A 19,606-nucleotide genomic window follows, 5' to 3' on the forward strand; every position below is an offset into this window, starting at 1 on the left:
TTCAGGGAAAGTAAGGTTTTGGGTTTCTGCATTTAAGTTTGAAATTCTTGTGGGGCGAGCAGGCAGCACTTGTGAAGGAGTGTGGAGGCCTAGGGGGATTTGTCACTGGTTAGCACGGGACCCCTGGCTGGCGTGGTCCGGGTCGCTGGAGGACTGGGAAGGCTTCTCCCTATGGTAACAGGGATGACAGCGTCCGTGACAAACGTGCAGCGTCTGGAGGGGCCTGAGCCAGACCCCAGCTCAGCTGCCCGCAGATGCAGACGCGGGGCACCGTGTAGCTACAGGAGTTTACTGACACAGCAGCAGGAAAGTGCCCTGTCACCCCAGTCCTGCGGCAGCATACCTGAGGTAGAACGCCCCACTGGTCACACGACAGTGTGGAGGTCAGGACAGACCCAGGCTTCTCTCTGACGCTGGGACTTGGTGATCATGTGTCTTTGGACACAGGACAGTCTGGACTTCCTCAACTGTAACACGCAGAGCCTGGATCCTGGAGAGTGAAGTGTCAGAATGGGGCTGCAGACAGACAGAAGAACGTGGGACTGCCTCCCCTCCTTCCCACCGACCCCTGCGTCTTCTGGTGGCCCCAGGCAAGGCCCCCTTGGGGGAGGCCCGGTGGGGTTCTTCCGGGTGTGGCCACAAAAGAGGAAACTAAAGGACACTGAGTGTCCACCTGGCCGAGCCCTGCGCCCAGGCCTCTACGCAAACGTCTTCTGCGCTCCCAGCAGTGGCCTGGCGGCAGCAGTGCCCAGGACATGGGTGCTTAACGGGCCTCACGGGCTCAGACCCCTGGCTCCGATCCTGCTGCAGCGGGTGTTTGTACAAGTCAGACAGAGACACAGAGACAGAGAGACAGGCGGGGGGGGGGGTGAGAGAGAGAGAGAGAGGGAGGGAGAGAGAGAGAGAGGGAGGGAGGGAGGGAGGGAGGGAGGGAGACTGAGAGACAGACAGAGGGCTCCAGCAAGCGCTTGGAATCCTGACTGCAGCTTGCTAAGCACTGCGAACGCGTGTTATAAAACAACCTCCACCCCTACTGCACACATGTGGAAACGGCGGCTAGGCGAGGCGGAGCAACTTGGCCGAGGCCTCCGGTCGTGGGCGCAGACCTGGGACTGGAACCCGGGGGCCCAACCTGAGCACCGCACCCGGGGCAGCGCCGCGGCCCGACGCCCGGCAGGAGGTCCTCGCCCCGCCCCGGCCCTTGGGGAGGAGGGGGCGGGCGGGGAGGAGCCGCGCGCATGTGCACAGCTGGCGCCCCCCGCCCCCCGCGCGCAGCTGGGACGTGGGCCGCAGCCGGCGGCGCTGGACACGCCGGGCCCTCGCGGTCGGTCGCAGAGTTCGAGCGTCCCGCGCGCCGTGGGCCATGGCCGTGCGCGACGCGCGCCCCGCGCGCCCCTGCTTGCTGGCGCTCGTGCTGTGCTCGTGCTGGGGGGCACTGGCCGCGGTCGCCCCCAAGCAGGGCAACGGGTGTCCGAGCCGCTGCCTGTGCTTCCGCACCACGGTGCGCTGCATGCATCTGCTGCTGGAGGCCGTGCCCGCCGTGGCGCCGCAGACCTCCATCCTGTGAGTCCGGCGGGGCGCGGGGGACGTGGGCGCGCGGGGCGGCCGGGTCCCGGGGGCCGGGGGGAGGGTCGCGCGGCAGCGCCTTTGTCCTCCGTGGCCGGGAGGGGGGCGGACCTGAGCGCAGCGCGCGCCGCCTCCGGAGCCGCCTTTGTTCGGAGCTCGGCATCCCCGAGGGACGGGAAAGTTGTCTGCAGCCGCCGGGGAAAGCCCTCCGCCCTGCCCGGCCCGGTCCTTCTGGCTCCCCTCCTCCGCTCGCCTTCCTCCCCCTCCCGTTCCTCTCCGGCCCCCTCTTCTCCTGGGGCCCGGCTTCCCCCTCCTCCGGCTTCCTCTCCTCCCCCTTCCTTTCCCCTCCCCCTCTTCCCCCCTCCTTCTACTCGGCGGTTCCTGCTCCCCGTTTCCCCCTCCTCCCCGAGCGCGGCACCCCTGTCCCGGCTCTGGGGCGGGGAGGGGCCCTCCGTGGCGCACCCTCCGTGACCTCACGTCCCCGCATCTGCCGGGGCGCCGAGAGCCTCCTGCCCGGGTTGTCCCGGGGCCCGTGGGGTGCACGGTTCTCTGGGGCTTTCTCTGCGCCGTGAGCTAGCCTGGCCGAGTTCCGGGAGGCGCCGCGGTGCGGGTCCCCGAGTTGCGGGGCAGCGCGGGCGGCCCGGGGGTGGATACAGTCGGGGTCCAAGCGGGTTTGCTCCCGGGGCACGTCCCCGCCCTCATCTCCAGTCGGGGCGCGCCCTGGTGGTGCCGTCGGAGACCCGGCGCTCCGGTTGGCAGGATGCATCGCGCCCTCGCCGGCCGACCCCCGCCCTCCCTAGAGGATCCCGGCCCCGGGTGCCGCCGAGTGCAGCAGGCCTATTTGGCTGCGCCTCTGATTAGAAAGTTTCAAAATCTGTAAAGGCAGCCTGCGTTCCAGGCGCTGACTGTGTTCAGCGTCCTACCGCTGCCCCTCTGAATGCCAAAAATAGTTTCCACTTTTCTCGGCTGAGCTAGAGTACTTTGGCACCGAGAAGAGCCTGCGAAAGTTGTAAAATATTGAGTGGACTATTCAGGAAGTGGGCGGTCAGTGTTCCTACTCTTAAAACAAAGTGCACGGACAGACCACTCTCCTAGTGGCCGCCGGCTATACTGGCAGCTTCCTTCGGGGTCCTCGGCGGGACTCCCCTCGCAGCCTGGAAACCGCTCCTCCGAGAGAGACAGGCACGGGCTTCCTTCCCGTGTGGAGGGCCGGCCAGCCAGCCGAGGCGGGCCAGCAGGAGGGCATCAGGCGCTGAGGAGGGGGACCGTAACCGGCCAAGTGAGGGTGTCCTGGAGGCAGTCGTTTAATTCTTCAGTGAGTCAGTGGAAAAAACCTGGACCCTGAAGCCATTTTTCACATCTGGCCGAGGTCTAATACTCGTACTGGGCTCTGCCCTCACATCTTAATGGCTTTTTAAAAAGAACAATATTTTAAAATGTGGTTGTTGTAGAACAGAAACGGAGCCACCAGCGTCCTGCGGGCGGTGAGAGTCTCCACAGAACCTCATAGGGTTTTGTAAAACAGCTGAGGGTAGGCAGGGAAAGTGACGTGATAGGTAACTGGCAAGGTTTCCAGAAATCCTCCTGTGCCTTATGCTTTCGCGGGGTTTTATAGTTTTTAAAGATGTTTTGAAATGACCTTGCGTGGTCTCGTTGATTCTGTGAGGGGGCAGGGCGTGCTAAGCTGACCAGATCCCTCACAGAACCAAGCAGATTATCGCTGACATGGACACAGACCCAGCTGACAGCTGCGTAGACACAGGCACGGGGGGAGGAAGCTCCCATCGCTGCCGGTGTGGACCAGGGACAGGGGAAGAACTGAGTCCTGGTGGGAGGGGGCCCAACTGGGGGCCCGGAGCTGGGGACACAGAGGGGGGCGGTGATGATGAGACAGAGACCAGCTCGGGGGCGCCATGTTGCCGCCTGTGGGCTTGGGGTCCAGTCTGGCGCGTTCCTGGGGGGCTGCTCGTTGGGGTGCAGTCATGTCACAAGTTCCACTTGTGCAGGAACATTCAGTGTTCACTTGCAGCTTTTCTCCCAGGTCTCTGCTCTCATGCATCTGCTGCCGTTTTCTATTTTTAAAAAATGATCTGGTGGCAACTGGGGACTTGAAAGATGTGAGGGTAAGTGAAGACCCGGCCCCAGACTTAACTGGGCCGTCCAGCCATCACTTCATCCCTTTGCTTTCGGGACCCTCCCCTCGGCCCCCCCAGAAAGACTGAGTGGGAATCTCTGGGCATGTCAGACTTGTGTCCTGCTCGGGGCGTTTTAGGGTGTGTCCAGGTGGGGCCGGAGAGCGGACTGTTTTGCCGCGTGGTTGGGCTTCAGAAATGATGGTCCGAGAGTGTCCTGGGATTCCGGTTTGCCCCTGGAAAGTAGAAAGCGGTTCTAGCCGCCCTGGGATCTGGAGCCCTCGGGCTCCGGGCTGCAGCTGGTCCCTTCACCAGCGGGTGTGGTACTCAGTTCAGCTCAGCTTTTGTAGAAATACTTGTTTAGTTTTTGAGTATTTTACTCTGCTCAGCACTACGGGAGACGTTTGTCACGGTGATGATGAAACAGCTAGTGCTAAAACCTAAGCAGTGTGCCGTCTACTTGGCCCGGTTCCGTCCTCCGCCGGGACCTCTCGGGACGACACGTTCTACACCTCCCGCCTCATGAGTCCTCGCGAGCCCTCCGCGCCCCACCCCTGACCCCGTCCTTCTCTCTGTGGCCTCGTCTGTGCGGTCGTGGGGTCGCCTCCTTAAAGCTGGCTCCCACCCCAGGGTCCAGGCAGCTCCAAAGCCGCCATCCATGTGACAGGAAGCCCTGGCGTTGGAGGGCGCCCGGGGCCGGGGGCTGGCAAGAGCTCCTCCCCTGGGCTCGTGGTCAGCCTGCCGGGCAGCTGTCCTCAGATCCCTCGACGTCTGCTGACCCGTGTGTTTGGGCCTGGGCCAGCTTCCGGTTCCCGCCTCTCAGGGTCCCGGGCCCACTGGGGTGCTGGGGAGGGAGGCCCTGCGGCCCTGTGATGAGGGCAACTGGCCATCCAGGCGTGTCTGGCCAAGGGGGCCTGCAGGAGGCCAGCCCTGGGCGCCAGTGCCTCTGGAGGTCTGGGCGAGTGACCACCCGTCTTTGGGGTCATATTCCCATACTCGGAGAAGGTCTTGGTGCTCCCTGGGGACTAGCCCCCCAAGGCACAGCGTCTCCCCTTACCAGCCTCCACTGGAGCTCCTGGAAGCCGGCCGACGGGAGGATCCAACTTCCCACCGCTTCCCTGTGCGCCCAGGTGAGGCCTCTGGCCTCCAGGTGGCCGGAGCGAGGGAGCGTTCCTGGGCCGGGAGGTGGGCAGGCTGTCAGCTGCACGTCCCCTCCCCTGTCTTCCTGGGGTTCAGGGAGTTCCCTCTCTCCCGCCACCGTCCTGTGGGGACGCGTTCGGCCTCCAGGCAGGGCTGGCCTCTCCTCCCGTGGGTGAGGCTTCCCGAGGTCAGCAAAGCAGCCTCTGGCTGTCGGTCTCTGCAGGACACCGTGCAGGCCGTGACAACAGGCCTGAAGCTGCAGCCCGTGGCTTACCCGAGCAGGTTCTGCCCTTAGACCCCTGTTGGGATGAAGTCGAAGTCTTCATTCTCACAGCAGCCCAGAGGGACATTTTTCAAGTATCTGAATGTTGGTAATTTATTTTTCCAAAATGGTGGTGACCACTCTGCGGCGTCCCGAGCCCACGGCTTTAAGAACGCCCAGCGTGCTGTGCGCGGAGAGGAGACCTCGGTGACCCGAGGAAGCTTCCAGAGGCCACCTGGGATGCTGTGTGTGACGTCAGCCATCAGGGAGTGGTCCTGGGGCCGTGCTCAGTTTGGACACAGCTTTACTCTTGAAAACATGCCTTTGGAAGCTGCATCTGGAAAAGCTTCCTTGGAAACTGCAGCAGGGCAGCTAGAAGCCCCCCCCCCCGCCCCTCACTGTGTTATTAGTGAGTCAAGGAAGTCGTTGTAAAAAGAGCACATGGGGCCCTGTGACTGCGAATCCGGGGGCAGCTCCGCTTTGTCCAGGGTGTGGACGCCACAGCCTGGACGCGGTCCCCTCCCCTCTGTGCGTCCCCGGCTGCCTCCTCAGTGCTATGACTCAGCTTCCCTGCTGGTGACGCCCGGCAGCTGTCGTCGGCTTCCCTTCCGATGGCCTAAGTGCAGGAGGTGAGTCTCGGTCACAAGCCCGAGTTCTGGGAATCGTGTGAACAGACCCGCTGTCTGTCCCCAGCACACCCTGGGCGGCGGGCGGTCATGCCCACCAGGCCCGGGCCTGGCGGCCCCTAGAGCTAAGGACAGGACCTGTCCTGCCTGAGGACGCGTGGCCTGGAAGCGGGGGAGGGCTCCTTGCCTGGGGGAAGGCGGGCATTTTATTAGAAGAGGTGGCAGGGGGGCAGGCTGGACAGGTGCCACGGTCAGGTGTCAACAGAACAGCGACAGCATCCCAGTCTCCAGAGCTGGGCCCGTCATCTGTTTGACAAATGGGTGAGCGCTGGAAGGTCCGTGCGCCTGTGCTGGTTCCCACCGGCTGAGTCGGAGGTTCTGTCTTGTTGGCTGGAGATGCCGACCTCTTTCCTGGGCACTTGCCAACAGGAAGAAACTGGAGTAGGTGCCGTGGTGAGGGAATGGGGGCCTCGGGGTCCCGGCCAAGCTCTGAGGGCAGCGCCCAGGGCTAGAGTTGGGCCCAGCCTCCCGTCTCCCTCCACCAGTGTGCACTGGCGGGGCGCTGCCGGCCTTCAGTGCCCGAGACGTCAGGTCTCTCAGCTTAGCGTCCGGTTTAACGAGCATCTGAATTGTGACAGTTTCATGTGCTTTTGGGGTACACGAGCAAATGTGGCTTCTTTACAAATACAGTTTCGGGTGAATTCAATTGAAACGCAGTTAAACATCACTGAATTTGATGCTTAAATAGTCAATTTGGACATTTCGTGTGTTACTATATGTCTCTGCTGGCCGGTAGCTCCCTGGGGTCGGCCTTGAACTTGAACTGGTAACTACGTGTCTCATGTAGCGCCTGTACAAAACTCAGCCCACGTGTGTCAGTGGGTGAGGGAATGCCTTTTGGTATTTAAAATAACATCTTCGATAACTTAGGATCTTTCTAAATTGGTAAGTCCAGTGGTTCATGTTTTCTTTATCTTGAAGTTAATTTTGAAAAATAGAAACCCCACGTGTTCCTCTCCTGGTCCCTTGGTTTCTCTTCAGATGCTCCCAGCCCACAGAAAACTTAGCAAATCCCGGGCTCGCTCAGTCCAACGATGACTCATGTGACTGAATCAAAACTGGCAAAAAGTTGAAGTCAGAATGTGTTGGTTGTTTCGGGACTTAATTCTCAGCTCCCCTTTTCCTGGCTCGGGTACAGGGTCAGTTACCCCTGCTGATTTGATCAGTTTCTTTTTTCTGGACACTGTTGCCTTTCTCTCCAAGGGGACACAGACTGCAGAGAACTTCCCCCGCAGACCCTGGGTGGGCAGTGATCTGACGCTGTGTCCCCAGGGCTCTCCTTGGCCTTGTCTGGTTTCCGTCAGCCTCCCTTGAAGGGTGGTCTGTTCAGAGCTGGGTGCCCACCGGATGACCAGCTCATTGCAGAGGGATGGTGCCTGCTGGCGTCTGGATGCCCAGCCCCAGGGGAGCTCGGGAGGGCGGCTGGGTGCGTACAGGCTGCTGTCACCCAGCCCACGGAGCTCAGAGGCCCACGGGCAGCCCGCAGGCTCGTCCCCTTCTGTTCTACGGTCAGGTCCGTGGTGGAAGCTTAACCAGTGACGATTCCCTTTTCCGACCTCTGTCTGGATGAATTTTCCCTGAGGAAAATCAAAAGCCTCCTGGGGATTCCGCTGGCAGGACAGCAGGAGTGCGTGTTCGCGGTGCGCGCTCGGGGGACCGTGCTGTGTCCGGTCTGTGCCGCCGTCGCCACAGTCAGGAGCGTCCTCACCCGTGGGGTCCGCGCCCCTGGCAGCCCTTCGTCCCGAGTTCTGCCTCACTGGGCATGACTGCATCTGTGCTCACCAGGGGCTCTGGGCTTTGTTCTCCTGTCCTGGAATGTCTTTGTCTGCTTTGCGTATCAGGGCAGACCTTGCCTCCCAGAGCGGGTGTGAGGGGAGAGCAGGGGGCACGCGGCTTAGTGCCGCTTAGAGGTCTGCTCCAGCTTCCCAGGGAAGCCCCCGGGCTGGGCTGGGCTTCCTGCGAGGAAATTTTAAACTGTGATCTCAAACTCTTCAGTAAACACAGGGCTGTTGGGGACAGTTTCTTCCTGAGTGAGCCCTGGGAGCTGGGAGCTCGGCCACGTCGCACGATCCTGGGACAGCCGTCCATCGTGAAGTTCCCCGTTACCCTCCGAACGTCTGAAGATGTGTAGGGACGTCCGTTCTCTGGTTCCTGATGTTGGAAACGCGTGTCTGCTCTCCCGTTTTTTCCTGATCGGTCGCCTAGACGTTTTTCCGTTGTATTGACCTTTGCAGAAACCCAGCTTTCGGACGCATTGATCTTTCTCTTTGGTTTTTCCTTTCTCTGTTTTGCTGATCTCTGCTCTGATCGTTATTGCCCTCACACGCTCGGCTGCGCTGAGCGCTTGACGCTCCAGGCTCCCTGGTGTCCTGTTTCTGTCCCTGGAGCTCCAGCTGTCCTGTCTGCGTCCTGTGGGTTCTAGCCGTCCCTTGGGCAGCAACCTGGGGCGGTTCTGTGCTCACCTCCTTCGTTTTCACTCCCTCGGGGATCCTGTCCATTGCTGACCCCTGCGCGGTATCTTGAAAACAGTTGTTTCATGCATTTTGTCAGCTTTTGGTTGTTTCAGACGGGAGGAGGTCTGGCCCCTGTTATCCCATCTCTTCTTGTAATTCTGTAAAACCTTCATTAAATTCTTCTGCAGCTTCATAGCAGTATGGCTTATGAAGAAAGTAACAAGTAGAGCGATGCTTTCACACGCCCCAAACTAAACCCGCCCAACCCGCTGCCCCCCGTTTGCCTTTGGAAGGCTGTTGTGTCGGGCAGGGGGGTTCAGCTGCAGCTGCACAGTAAATGGTCGCAGGGTCTCGGCGGCTTAAAGCAGTGTGAGCTCCTACTTCCCTCACACAGAACCCAGGGCAGATGTCCTCGCTGGGCAGCTGTCACTGGAGGCTCTGCACTCAGCCCGGGGCCTGCAGACCCGGCCAGCAGGGCCATGGCCTGGGTGCCCCGCCCTTCACCCACCTGTGGCTGCGGCTGCTTCTGACGCCAAAGGCAGAGCTGGGTAGCTGTGACATGACAGTACCTTTCCTGTCTGGCCCTTTAAGGTAACGGTGCTCTACCAGTGACCTGGGGACCCAGGCTCTGTCCACCCTGTAGCTCTGCTGTCCTGGTCCCTGGCCCTCCAGGCTGTCAGGGAAGCGGAGGGGGGAGTGAGCGAGAGGAGGGTCCAGGGCTTCGATGGCCCCGAGGGGACACACCACTTGTGCGCACATTGCCTGGGGGGCACTGGTCTCCTGTCCCCACCTGGTGCCTGGTGGTCTCTGGCACGTTGTTTAGGGCCTTCCCGGGAAGGAAAACTGCACTGGGAGTGTCGGACGTACTGGACAGGTGGTGCGTGGCTGCCGTGCTGCCTTCACTGTGTCCTCTCCAGGCGCTGCTGTTGCATGTGGGCACCTCTGGCCCCTCATGTGCAGAACAGAGATGGCTGCGAAGTGTTGGCCCTGCTTCCTGTGTCCTGTGCCATATGGCGGCCCCCTGCTCCAGCCCCCCGTTAGTTTAGGTCCCACTGTGGGCTGTAGCAGGGGCCATCATGGGTAAACAGAGCTTAAAAACTAGAAGCTCCTTCTTCTAACAAGAATTTTGTTCATTCCTCCTCAACAGAGAGCTGCGCCGTGTAATTATCGTGGCAGGTGTTGAACCGCCTGTGGCGGTAACCCGTAGATCACAGTCGGGTTTCTTAGAAGCCAAGCGCTTGACTCCAGATTTTCTGCCAGGACGAGGCATATTTGGGTTTACGCTGGGTTTTTGGAAATTTGCCGGCTGCCTTCTCTCAGGCCCTGCAGGGGTGGTCATCGTGGGTGGAGTTTGGCTGGAGGTACAGCCTTTCCGCCCCCCGGGGGGGGGGTAGGTGGGGGGCAGCGTCTCCCCAGCAGCTGCAAGCAGGAGGTTGTGGAGCCTGCCCCTCACCCACTCCAGTGCCCTGTCCTGTTTACTCTTCTTTTCCAACATATTTTTAAATATTTTTATGCAAGCTGTACATGTTCATGGCAGAAAAATGTGAAAATACAGATAAAAACACCATAATAAATGACTCACATTTCTATCATTAGAGGAAACTGTTAACCTGCCGGGCTTTCCCTCAGATACACAGACAGTCATGTGAGCGCACGTGGACACGGAATCGCTGGGGTGTCTGCATGTCTGTCCGTGTCTGCCGCTCCATCTGTCTGTCAGCCGTCTACGTCTGCTGCGTTCTGTGGATCGTCTGCAGGATGCGGGCGCACGGCCCCGAGGGCGCCCCTCACACCTGACCGTGGAGACGTGGCACGCGCACCTGTGCGCCCTCCCTCGGTAGCCGCACTTCGATGGTGGTCCCGGGTTTTCTCTCTGGAGGCTTTGATGCCAGCACGTCCTGAGGACTGTGCCAGCTCCTGTGTGGGCCCTCCCCAGGCTGCAGCGCAGCCTGGCTTATGTTGGGTCCCGGCCACCCCGTCTGTGGCCAGTTTCCTGTGTGGTCTCTGCCCTGTGGTTGGATGTCTCCGCCGGGCCCCGAGATCTGAGGTGGGAGGGGCTGGGAGAGCCCCAGCTCAGCACCATCTCTGTCAGCGGAGGCGAAGTTTAAGGTTGATTCTCGTTATTCGCAGGGCTGTGTTCTACGTAGTCTCTGCGAATTCTGAGTTAGTGACCCAGGACCCTTGCTTCCAAGAGACGCAGGGTCAGCGTCCAGCCCGGCGCAGGTCACGGCACTGTTGTCATCCATCGATTGAGGCATAGCCCGGCTTTGTGAGCTTCTGTTTAGACACCTTACTTGACGTCTGTTGTTGGTTTGTCAACGTGGAGCTCAGGGCAGCACAGACTCGTGCCCGGAGGAAGCCGACCCCACACACACGTGTTTTCCCCGTGACCGGACGCCCGTTGGCACCGCACTCGGGGGCGATTTTAAACAGCAGAGTCACCAACAAAAGGCACAAAAATGCGAGCAACATGGCACCAAATAGACCCTGAAAAGGACACTGGATACATCATCGTCATCTCTGTGCCCGTCCTCGGTGGTGACAGAGACACCACGAGGATCGACTTGGGGAAAATTCTCAAATCCGGAATCCGTGAGCAATGGGGCGGGACGGCGCCCTCCCGTTTTCCAGGTGGAGACGCTGTGACCTCAGGGCGCGGGGACTGGGGAGGGGCCTCGTCGCGCTGCCTGCCCCGCTAGGTCTCCCCTCGCTCACCCCAGGCCTTCCTCGGAGTGGGGTCTCAGGGTTTACGTGGCTGGTTAGGAGCCGGGCAGTTCCCCCCAGAGCAGCAGGACACTTCTAACCTTCAGCAGTCTCCGCCTAATCTTCTCTGGGGAGAAAGTTTCTTGCCTTTGAGGTTCTGTCAAGTTCAAAGTTGTTAATTATTATATGCGACATGCCAGGAGGAACCTGCGTGGAGATATTGCAGGCAAGGTGCCGGGCGTGGAAATGGACAAGGCTGCCTTCGGTTTGGCCAAGCTGTGGTCTCCTGGGCAGGGAGACGGAGCCACGGTGTTAATGACGGAGGCTGACCTTGTGGGAGATGCCCGTCCCACTGAGGGGGAAGGAGAGCTCGTCCAGCCAGGCTGCAGCTCAGGGTGTGGTCGGCCCCGGCCGGGGCGCTGGTTCCCAGCTTTCCCGATGTGCACCCCTGGGCAGGGTTCTCACCCCTTGAAGCCTCGGTTTCCCACCTGCAGGGGCGTCCTGGGCATGAGGAAGGGGTTGCGTGTGTAACTCCTGACACAGCCTGCCTGGTCGATGCTCTGCTGGGGAAGCTATTGTTATCATCACATCTGGGTTTATTGACCCGGATGTGAACCAGAGGAGTCCAGAGGAGGGAAGACAGGCAGCGGGAGAGAGCTAGGACGCCGGGGCTCCTTTAATTGAAGCAGATACTTGCTATGCAAACAGGAAATACCACCAGGCTCGTTTTCAGTGCTTCTTAGATAGGCGTTCTCTCTCCCAGGCCAAACCCAAGTGTTCAAGAAGCGTCTAAACTCCCCTTGTGATGCTGCACCCGGAAGGTGCCTTTCGTGGGACCCAGGAAACGCTCCGTAATCGAGCTCCTGCCTTTCCCAACTTTTCTAAAATGCCGTTCCTGCCAGATCTAACGTTAATTATTTGCTAAGAATTAAGGATGTGAATGGAAATTCAGAGTTACTCTAAATAAATGAAAGGCTGGGATTGGTAAAGATGGGAAGATTTTGCCCCTGCAACGTTTGGATTGATATGTTCCCGTCTGTGGGGAAAAGTGAGGCCAACACAGCCCTCAGGCGGGAGATTTCTTTACTCAGAAAGAAATGAGATTGCAGACAAGTGCGGAGCCGTTCGCCCAGGAATGCGGGCTGCACCCATCTGCAGCGCTGGTTACATTTATGCATCTTTTCCTCGTCACGGCTTCCTTTAGGGGAAGAGCCTAGATTAGGCTTGTCACTTCCTGGAGTGAAACAATATTTCTAAAAGTCCATAACCAGCTAAGCAGCACTTCAACTTTTAAAAATAGCAATTAAAGCGGGTGCAGTTAGTCATCGTTGTTACTTATTCAGACACGCGGGATGTTGGTATTGGCATGGCAGCGGGTGGCCAAATATTAATCCTGAGCATTTGTTTCCTTGTGCGTGTTATTTTGATGTGCAATTTTCTTAGGTCAATGCCTGTGTCACCCCTTCCATCCACTCACCCACGCATCTCTCCGCCCATCCATCCATCCATCTGCCCTTCCATCTGTCCGTCCATCTGTCCGTCCATCTATCTATCCATCCATCCATCCATCCATCCATCCATCTGCCCTTCCATCTGTCCTTCCATCTGTCCGTCCATCTGTCCGTCCATCCATCCATCTGCCCTTCCATCTGTCCGTCCATCTGTCCGTCCATCCATCTATCCATCCATCTGCCCTTCCACCTGCCCTTCCATCTGCCCGTCCATCTGTCCGTCCATCCATCTATCCATCCATCCATCCATCTGCCTTTCCATCTGTCCACCCATTCATCCATTCATGCATCTATCCTTCCATAACCACCTACGGCTTCATCCATTCATCCATCCATCCATCTGCCCGTCTGTTTGTCCCTCCCCCCCTCATTCTGGTGTCCTTGGTAAGTGTCAGGCACTGGTGCTGAGATGTGTAGACCCCACTGCCATGAGGCAGAGTCTGTGGTGTAGGCTGTGCGCCTCTATCCTGATGCAGACCTGTCCCCAATCCGTCCCACCCCCGTGGTTCAGGGGTGGGGTTGGAAGCCCAGCAAGGGGAGGGGGTGGTTATAGAAAGGAGGTCGCCTGGGAAGAACTTTCTTAGACCCAAGCCTCTTTCCTCCTAAACTCAGAATGCACTGGCTTAAAATCCAACTTCCTCGTTATTTTCCCTAGTCTTAGAGAAGCCTTCTTCCCATTTTTCTGTGGTTTCTCAGAGTTGCGTGTCTAGCAGCCTTTCTCAGCTGGGTTGTGAGAGAAGGAAGCCCAACAGAAAATGATTAGAGTGATTACTTTCTCAGTTCTTTCAAGGATCCTGCTGGACTAGTACCTGGGTGCTGGAGATAACCCAGTGCATTACATGCGGTGGGCGCTGCATTAGGGCTTCTCGATTTCTCACTGGAGAAGGACTGTGAGACCATAAGAAGTCTGGACATCAGGGCACAGGGAGAGGACTGTGCCGGCATCCCTGCCAAGGAGAGGCCGGCGAGGCGGGTCAGGCTGGCAGCGTGGGATCCCCTTAATGAAAGCGGAGGGGAAATTTCAGGAGGGACCACCTCGGCTACGGTGGTCGGCTAAGGACCACCTCGACCACCTTTCCTCCCGTCACAAGGCTCCGTTTCGTGTCCCCTCCCCTCGGAACCTTTCCTGAGGGCTCACCTCTGACCATCCGCTTTAAGGTCCTTGGGGTTTATTATTGCCCCCACACTTCTTTCGTCCTGGTTGATGAAACCCCATCACTTACACCCTAGAAATGTGTTCTCATTCAGTAATGAACTTGGCTTGCACGTCCCGTCTTCCTAAAAACTCAAGATCTGTGTGTGTAGGAAGCCTCCTCGGTTAGATGCTCCCGGAGCGTCTTGGTGGAGGGTAACTATTTGGTATCAGTATCTGTTGATTCTGTTTTTGATCCATTTCCTCCGTGGTGGTAACTACAGCGCAGTCTGATTCGAGGCTGTTAGAAAAGCAACAGGCAAAAATCAGTCTGTTGGTAGAGCCTGAAATCTGCTTCCTGGGCTTGGTGTCTGCTGGGTTCTGTGACTGTCCGCTTGCCAGTTGGCTAAGTCTTGGACGAACGCCCAGTGGGATAACATGATTTATCCGTTTATTTTGCTGAACTCAAAGAGTAAGCTCTGTCTGTCTCTGTAAGAACAAACTCAGCCCATTCACTTGTGTAAATTATAATATTTGTTGTAACAAGTAGGGTACATCTCAGCACGCCTGGGTGTCTGTGGTGGTCAGCTTTATGTGTCAACTTGGCTGGGACACAGTGCCCAGATATTTGGTCAAACGTTATTCTAGAGGTTTCTGCGGAGGTGTTTTTAGAGGAGATGAACACTTAAGTCAGTAAGTAAGCAGATGGCCCTCCACAGCACAGGTGGGCCTCACCCCATCAGTGGAAAGACTTAAGAGAAGAAAAGCAGGACACGGCCCTGGGAGCAGACGGCGGCCCTTCCCTGGGGATCCATCCTGCAGGCTCACCTGCAAACTGTGGACCTGCCGGCCTCCACAATAAGTCTTTCCTTAACAGAAACCAATCTCAGTCTCTCTCTGTACATGCGCACCCCCCCACCCCCACACACACGCACACACACGTCCTGTTGGTTCTGTTTCTCCAGGGAACCCTGACTGATGCCGGTCCGTGTCGAGTGTCGCGTGACCCTGGTTCTCTCAGCCATAGCTGGTTGGATCCAGGTGGATACCAGATCCAAGACAGTCAGTCCACGTGCTGGCCGGTTACTTGTGATCAGGCTTAGCTCAGACACATGTCTCTCTGGGGAACAGGAACTAGAAAATACTAAGGGAATAAACAGTCAGCGGTGGAGCTGAGGCTGGCAGGCTGTGCTGTGAGGGTCCAGGGCAGCCATGAAAGCCCATTAGAGGCTCAGAGCTCCAGTGAAGCAGAGAGGGCAGAGGTGGGGCAGGGGGGTGGCTGGAGCGCGGACACCTGGACGCCTGTGAAGGCACCTCTGGCCCGGGAGAGAGACTCTCAGAGAAGAGCCAGGGGGTGTGGCGCCCCTGTTCCTGGTTGAGGCTGCAAGTTGTTGAATGAGTTTTTATTGCTTGAGCCCAAAACTTGATTAGTTTGTTTAAAATTATATTTAGCAAGGAAAGGAAAAAAAACATCTTTTAGTTATGTGCTATTATATAAGCGTGATCGTTCATTTAAGATTTTTTAACACGGTAAGGAAAAGAAAAATACTTTCTATCCTGCATCCCGTAACCCTTGGGGCGTAGAAACTTTGTCTCTTCCCGGGGCGTCCATGGACTTACTTCTGTATTACTGATCTCCTGACCCTCCACGAGGAGAACACCTGTGTGCCTGTGTGCACCCTGCCCCTCCCTCCACCTGTCCCATCTGCTTCTCCGTCTGTGAGCTTTCCTCTGTGCCCGGATCACCTTGGTGACCCAGGGGTGGTGTCAGTGGGTCCCTGTGTGCCTCTCCCCGCTCACCCCGAGGTGGCCGTCTTCCAGGCACGTGGTCTCCGTCCTGACTCACTGAGCGTCTGGTTTCCAGGTGAGGCCACAGCACGGCTGTGGGCTGATGTCTGTGCCCGGCAGGTGGCAGGTCAGGGGCGGAGCCAGGACCGGGCGGCAGGTGGCAGCCGTGGACATGCTGGGCTGCCGGTGTCCGTCCATTTAGTCTGGCCAGCCCTGCAGGGCGCGGGGTCGGGGTCCACGCGCGTGGATGGTGCCTTGAGCGTGTGCGGAGCCAGGGGGAGGCCGGGCCCGTCAGCAGGTGCTTTGGCGTCTCTTCTGGTGGTTCCTGACCTGCCTGTCCAGCCGGGCTGCTGTTCTAATTCTGTGATTCCTTCTGCATGAGACTCCGCCGTTAATAGGACTTGCCCATGTCAGCAGTTTCACCATCAGGTAAATGAGGCGAGTCTCCGGAGCTGGCCCGTGGAGTCTTCCCCGTGGTGTCCAGCATCCCTTGTTCTTGCTGGTGTGGTTACCAGTCAGGAAAGCCGCTGAGACTGGTTGGATCCACCTGCCGCGGCTGAAAGCGTTTGTGCTGATCCGGGGGCGTCGGACCTGGGAACGCGCTGTGGACTCCTCGCTGGGTAGAGACCTGCTGGGGGATGGGCAGCGGGAGGGGAGTCTCACACGGCCGGGTTTCTGGACACGGACTTGGGATGGCTTCGGCGCCCCAGAGAAATGCTGTGCTGAAATTACACCAGTCTTTCCAGCTGCACCTGCATCTTCACCAGGTGGAAACTGGGGCTTGCTGGGTGCCGCTCTGATGCCTTCAGGTCACACTGATGGGGGCTGGTGGGACTGTGCCTGGGGAAGGGGGGTCTCGGGGACATGCTTTTGGCGTGGAGGATGAGGCCCCAGGCCCCCCTGTAGGCTGCCCAGGTGGGCTGTGTGGTTTCAGGCCAGTTAACTGCCTTCTCTGAACCTCTCCTCTGAGTGTGAGATGAAGGCTCACCGCGCACGCCAGCGGGAGGTGGCCCATCCCTTTCCAGGCTGCCGCGCACTCGGTGCACCTGTGACCTGTGCCCACCACCCCCGCCCGCTGCCGCCTCTCTGGTCCTGTTCCCGGCCCGTTTCCTGCTTCGCTGGTCTCGGTTCATGTGGTCCTCACAGGAGAGGCAGGGACATCATCCCCTTATCCTGCAGATGACCAAACCGAGGAAGGATCAGAGAAGTCAAGGCATTTGTCCAGGATTGCACAGCCAGGGAAGAGCAGAGCAGGGATTTGAATCTGGACCTGCCTGGTGCCTGACTCGGAAACTGATCCACCTACGCAGAGCAGCTCTCGGGGCGCCCTGTCCTGGAGGAGGTGTGTCTGTGGACACACGTGGGCACACATGCACAGATTCCTCCCATGTCCCACGTGGGACCTGGACGGAAGGCTTTCGGGGCCCCTTGGATGGGCGCAAGGCTCGCGGTGGCCGCTCAGGGCGAGACCAGGGCCCAGGCCCGTGTCTTCACCCCTGCAGCCCCTCGGGCTTCCACGGGCTGGAGCGCGAAGCTGGGCCCGGCAGAGACCCCGAGACCCCTTGCGGGGGACAGGGGAGCTGCAGTGTTGCAGAGACCCCGCGCACGCGGAGATGCGCTCACCCGCACCTGCTCCTGACCCCCGGCAGAAGCGGAGCTCCGTTTCCCACGCCTGGGCCGGGTTCTGCTGGCGTGTGTGCGCACTGCTTCCTGGGCTGTTGCTCTCTAGAAGGGCGTCAGGCCACCGTGTTTTCACTGACGCGCCGCGCTGGGCAGAACGGATTTCACGCTCGTCCAGGCTGCTGTTTCGGCTCCGCGTTTGCTTGAGAGACAGAGGGGGGCCTTTTGCCCTAATTGCACTGCTGTCTTCGGCTTCGCCCCCTGCGTGGGGGCGTCCTGGGATGCCGTGAAGGGGCCTTGGGAGAGAGGAGTCTTTGGTACACAGCTATGGCCATTTTTTGGTCTGGAAAGCAAGAAAAACACTGATTTCGGTTTTTAAACAGCCATGGGAGAAGTTTGGGCATTTTTCCCAGAGGACGCAGCCTGCAGTGCGTGAACCAGTAGATACATTTTGTTCATTCGTGAGGCGGTGCGGGGCGGTGGGGGGCAGGCTTTACATTGCACGTGGCCCAGAACGATGCCCCTGACACGGAGGCCCAGGAACAGTCAATCTCCTGGGACGGTGGGCAGACACCTGCCTCACCGCACCCTCGTCCAGACCCGGAGCAGCCAGCGCCTGCTTTTGCTGTCCTGTGAACTCTGCATTTTACGTTTTTAAATAGTTGAAAACAGAAGGTAGTGCTTCCTGATGTCGTAGGTTTTTGCGTTTCAAACCTCAGGTGTGATCACAGCTGCGCATGATCAGAGCAGGTCCCTTGCTGTGGCACTGCCTTCGGCTACGTAGCCGTGACAACGGAGTGGAGAGGTTGCCATGGAGACCGCGTGGGACCGAATCCCACCATCTTTCTGCCCGGCCTTTTAGGGGACAGGGTCACTGCCTGGGCCCACGTGGCCAGTCTTGGAGCACAGCCAGCTGCGCCTTCCTCTGGCACCTTCCCCGGTTCTGGGAGGGGAGGGATGGGATCTGGGCTGGAGTTGGGCCCCTCGAGTGCTCCCTGGGGGCCCAGCGATGGTGACACCAAGGAGGTTCTTAACAAATGACCCAACGGTCCAAGTGCAGTGGCGAGGCTATGAACCGAATCGTCCTCAAATGAGCAGCGTCCCTGCTGACTCCTGGCGGGCTGGAGAGGTTGCAGGGGCAGTGCATCTCTTGAACGCTGTTTGCTGAGGGCTGTCCACAGAGCCCCCCCTCCAGCACTGAACTGCCCTCGGTTGTCAGCAGCAGTGACGCAGTGATGCTTTCAGGGTGACGGACATGTTGGCTGTTGCGTGGTCTGTGCGGGCCATCAGGTGGAAACCAGGGTCCTCTCCGAGGTGGGAGCTCACTTCTCACTCCCAGTTGGCAAAACACTCTAAGCTCTTCCTCGCCTCTCTTTTTAGCTGTACGAAACCTAAAACCAAAACCGGAGTAAACGCTCTTCCATGTGAGCTTCCTTTGGATGAGTCAATACCTTGGTTTATTTCCTAAAGTCCGTTTTCTTTTGAAATAGTTTTCTGTCCTGGGCTTTGAACCATTCAGTGTTTTAAAAATTCTCTATCAGGAGAAAACAATGGCTTTTTTTTTTTTGCCTTCCCGTTTTCTCTTTATTCATACACATGACTCAGTGAACCAGACTTTACTGAGTTGATCAGAAGGTTGTGGAAGAGTTGACCTAATTCAGGCCCCACCTTCAGGACGCTGAGCTGGGGCGGCGGGTTGAGGGCCCAGCAGAGTTTGGAGGCTGCTGCCCCTCGGAGTGCGTCCCCCGCCCCATGGGAAGGGCTGCCGACCCCCGAGCCGTGTTTTAGTCCCCCTCCCCAGGAGCGGGAGGCGGCCGCGCAGGAGGACCCGTTGGCCCGGAGACGGCAGCAGCTCAGGGCCCGTCCCGGGTCCGTCCGTCAGCAGCACTGAGGGAGCCCCTCCAAGCAGGTTCCGTTCTCTCGAGCCAAGAGGTGGGCCCCTGGTTCCACGTGCTTACATCCTGGAAAGGGAGACGACAAAAAGATGAAACACTTAGCGAATTGTGTTGCAAGCACCCACGTCCCTCCTCTGTCCGTGTGGCCTTTTTCTGGGACCTGAGGTTCTGGATGAAGAGCAGACGCAGCAGGAAATTCAGAGCTGTTTCTGAGAATAAAGAACTCGCCCCTCGGGCATCCGCGGCACCCCTGGCACCCAGGGGCCTGCACATTACCCACCTCCTGGGAGGGCTCCAGAGGGAAGTTCTCTAGAGACCCTAACGCCAGCTCCCCTCGACGGGAGCGCCAGCCCTCGGGGGGGGGGGGGCACGATTCCGCCGGGATCCCTCTCCCTGCACCCTGAGGCTCCTGTGTGGAGAGGGCCCGCCTGTTCTCTGGTGCCCTGGACGTCATCCGAAGAAGCCAGGCCCGGAGTGCCGTCTGCACAACTGATCGCACAAGGGCCGCTCTGCCACTGATAAGTACAGGCGTTTTCCTGGCAACTGGGCTCTGCTGCCACGTCGGACGACATAACGTTTTCTGTGTTTGACAGAAGTCCACAGCACAGGGGGAGGGAAAAGCAGACCCAGCAACCTGGCCTTTTGCCACGGTGGCGGGTCAACCGCTGGCCTCTGTGACTCTTCTGAGCTCGTCCCTTCAGGCCGCCTGTGGGTCACC

At 58.8% G+C, this 19,606-nt stretch overlaps 1 protein-coding gene across 2 annotated transcripts in view; it reads left to right on the top strand.

Moving 5' to 3' along the window:
* Positions 1-983: 983 nt before the first annotated feature.
* The window catches only part of PXDN (peroxidasin), a 67,548-nt gene continuing 48,925 nt past the window's right edge, over positions 984-19,606 (top strand). For both annotated transcript variants that reach the window (XM_033437524.2, XM_033437525.2), the window contains exon 1: positions 984-1,563. In XM_033437524.2, the coding sequence (XP_033293415.1) occupies positions 1,364-1,563 (200 nt within the window). In that variant the 5' untranslated portion in view covers positions 984-1,363. The remainder of the gene's footprint in view (positions 1,564-19,606) is intronic.

Source organism: Orcinus orca, chromosome 13 (genome assembly GCF_937001465.1).
Source record: "Orcinus orca chromosome 13, mOrcOrc1.1, whole genome shotgun sequence".
Taxonomy (NCBI): domain Eukaryota; kingdom Metazoa; phylum Chordata; class Mammalia; order Artiodactyla; family Delphinidae; genus Orcinus; species Orcinus orca.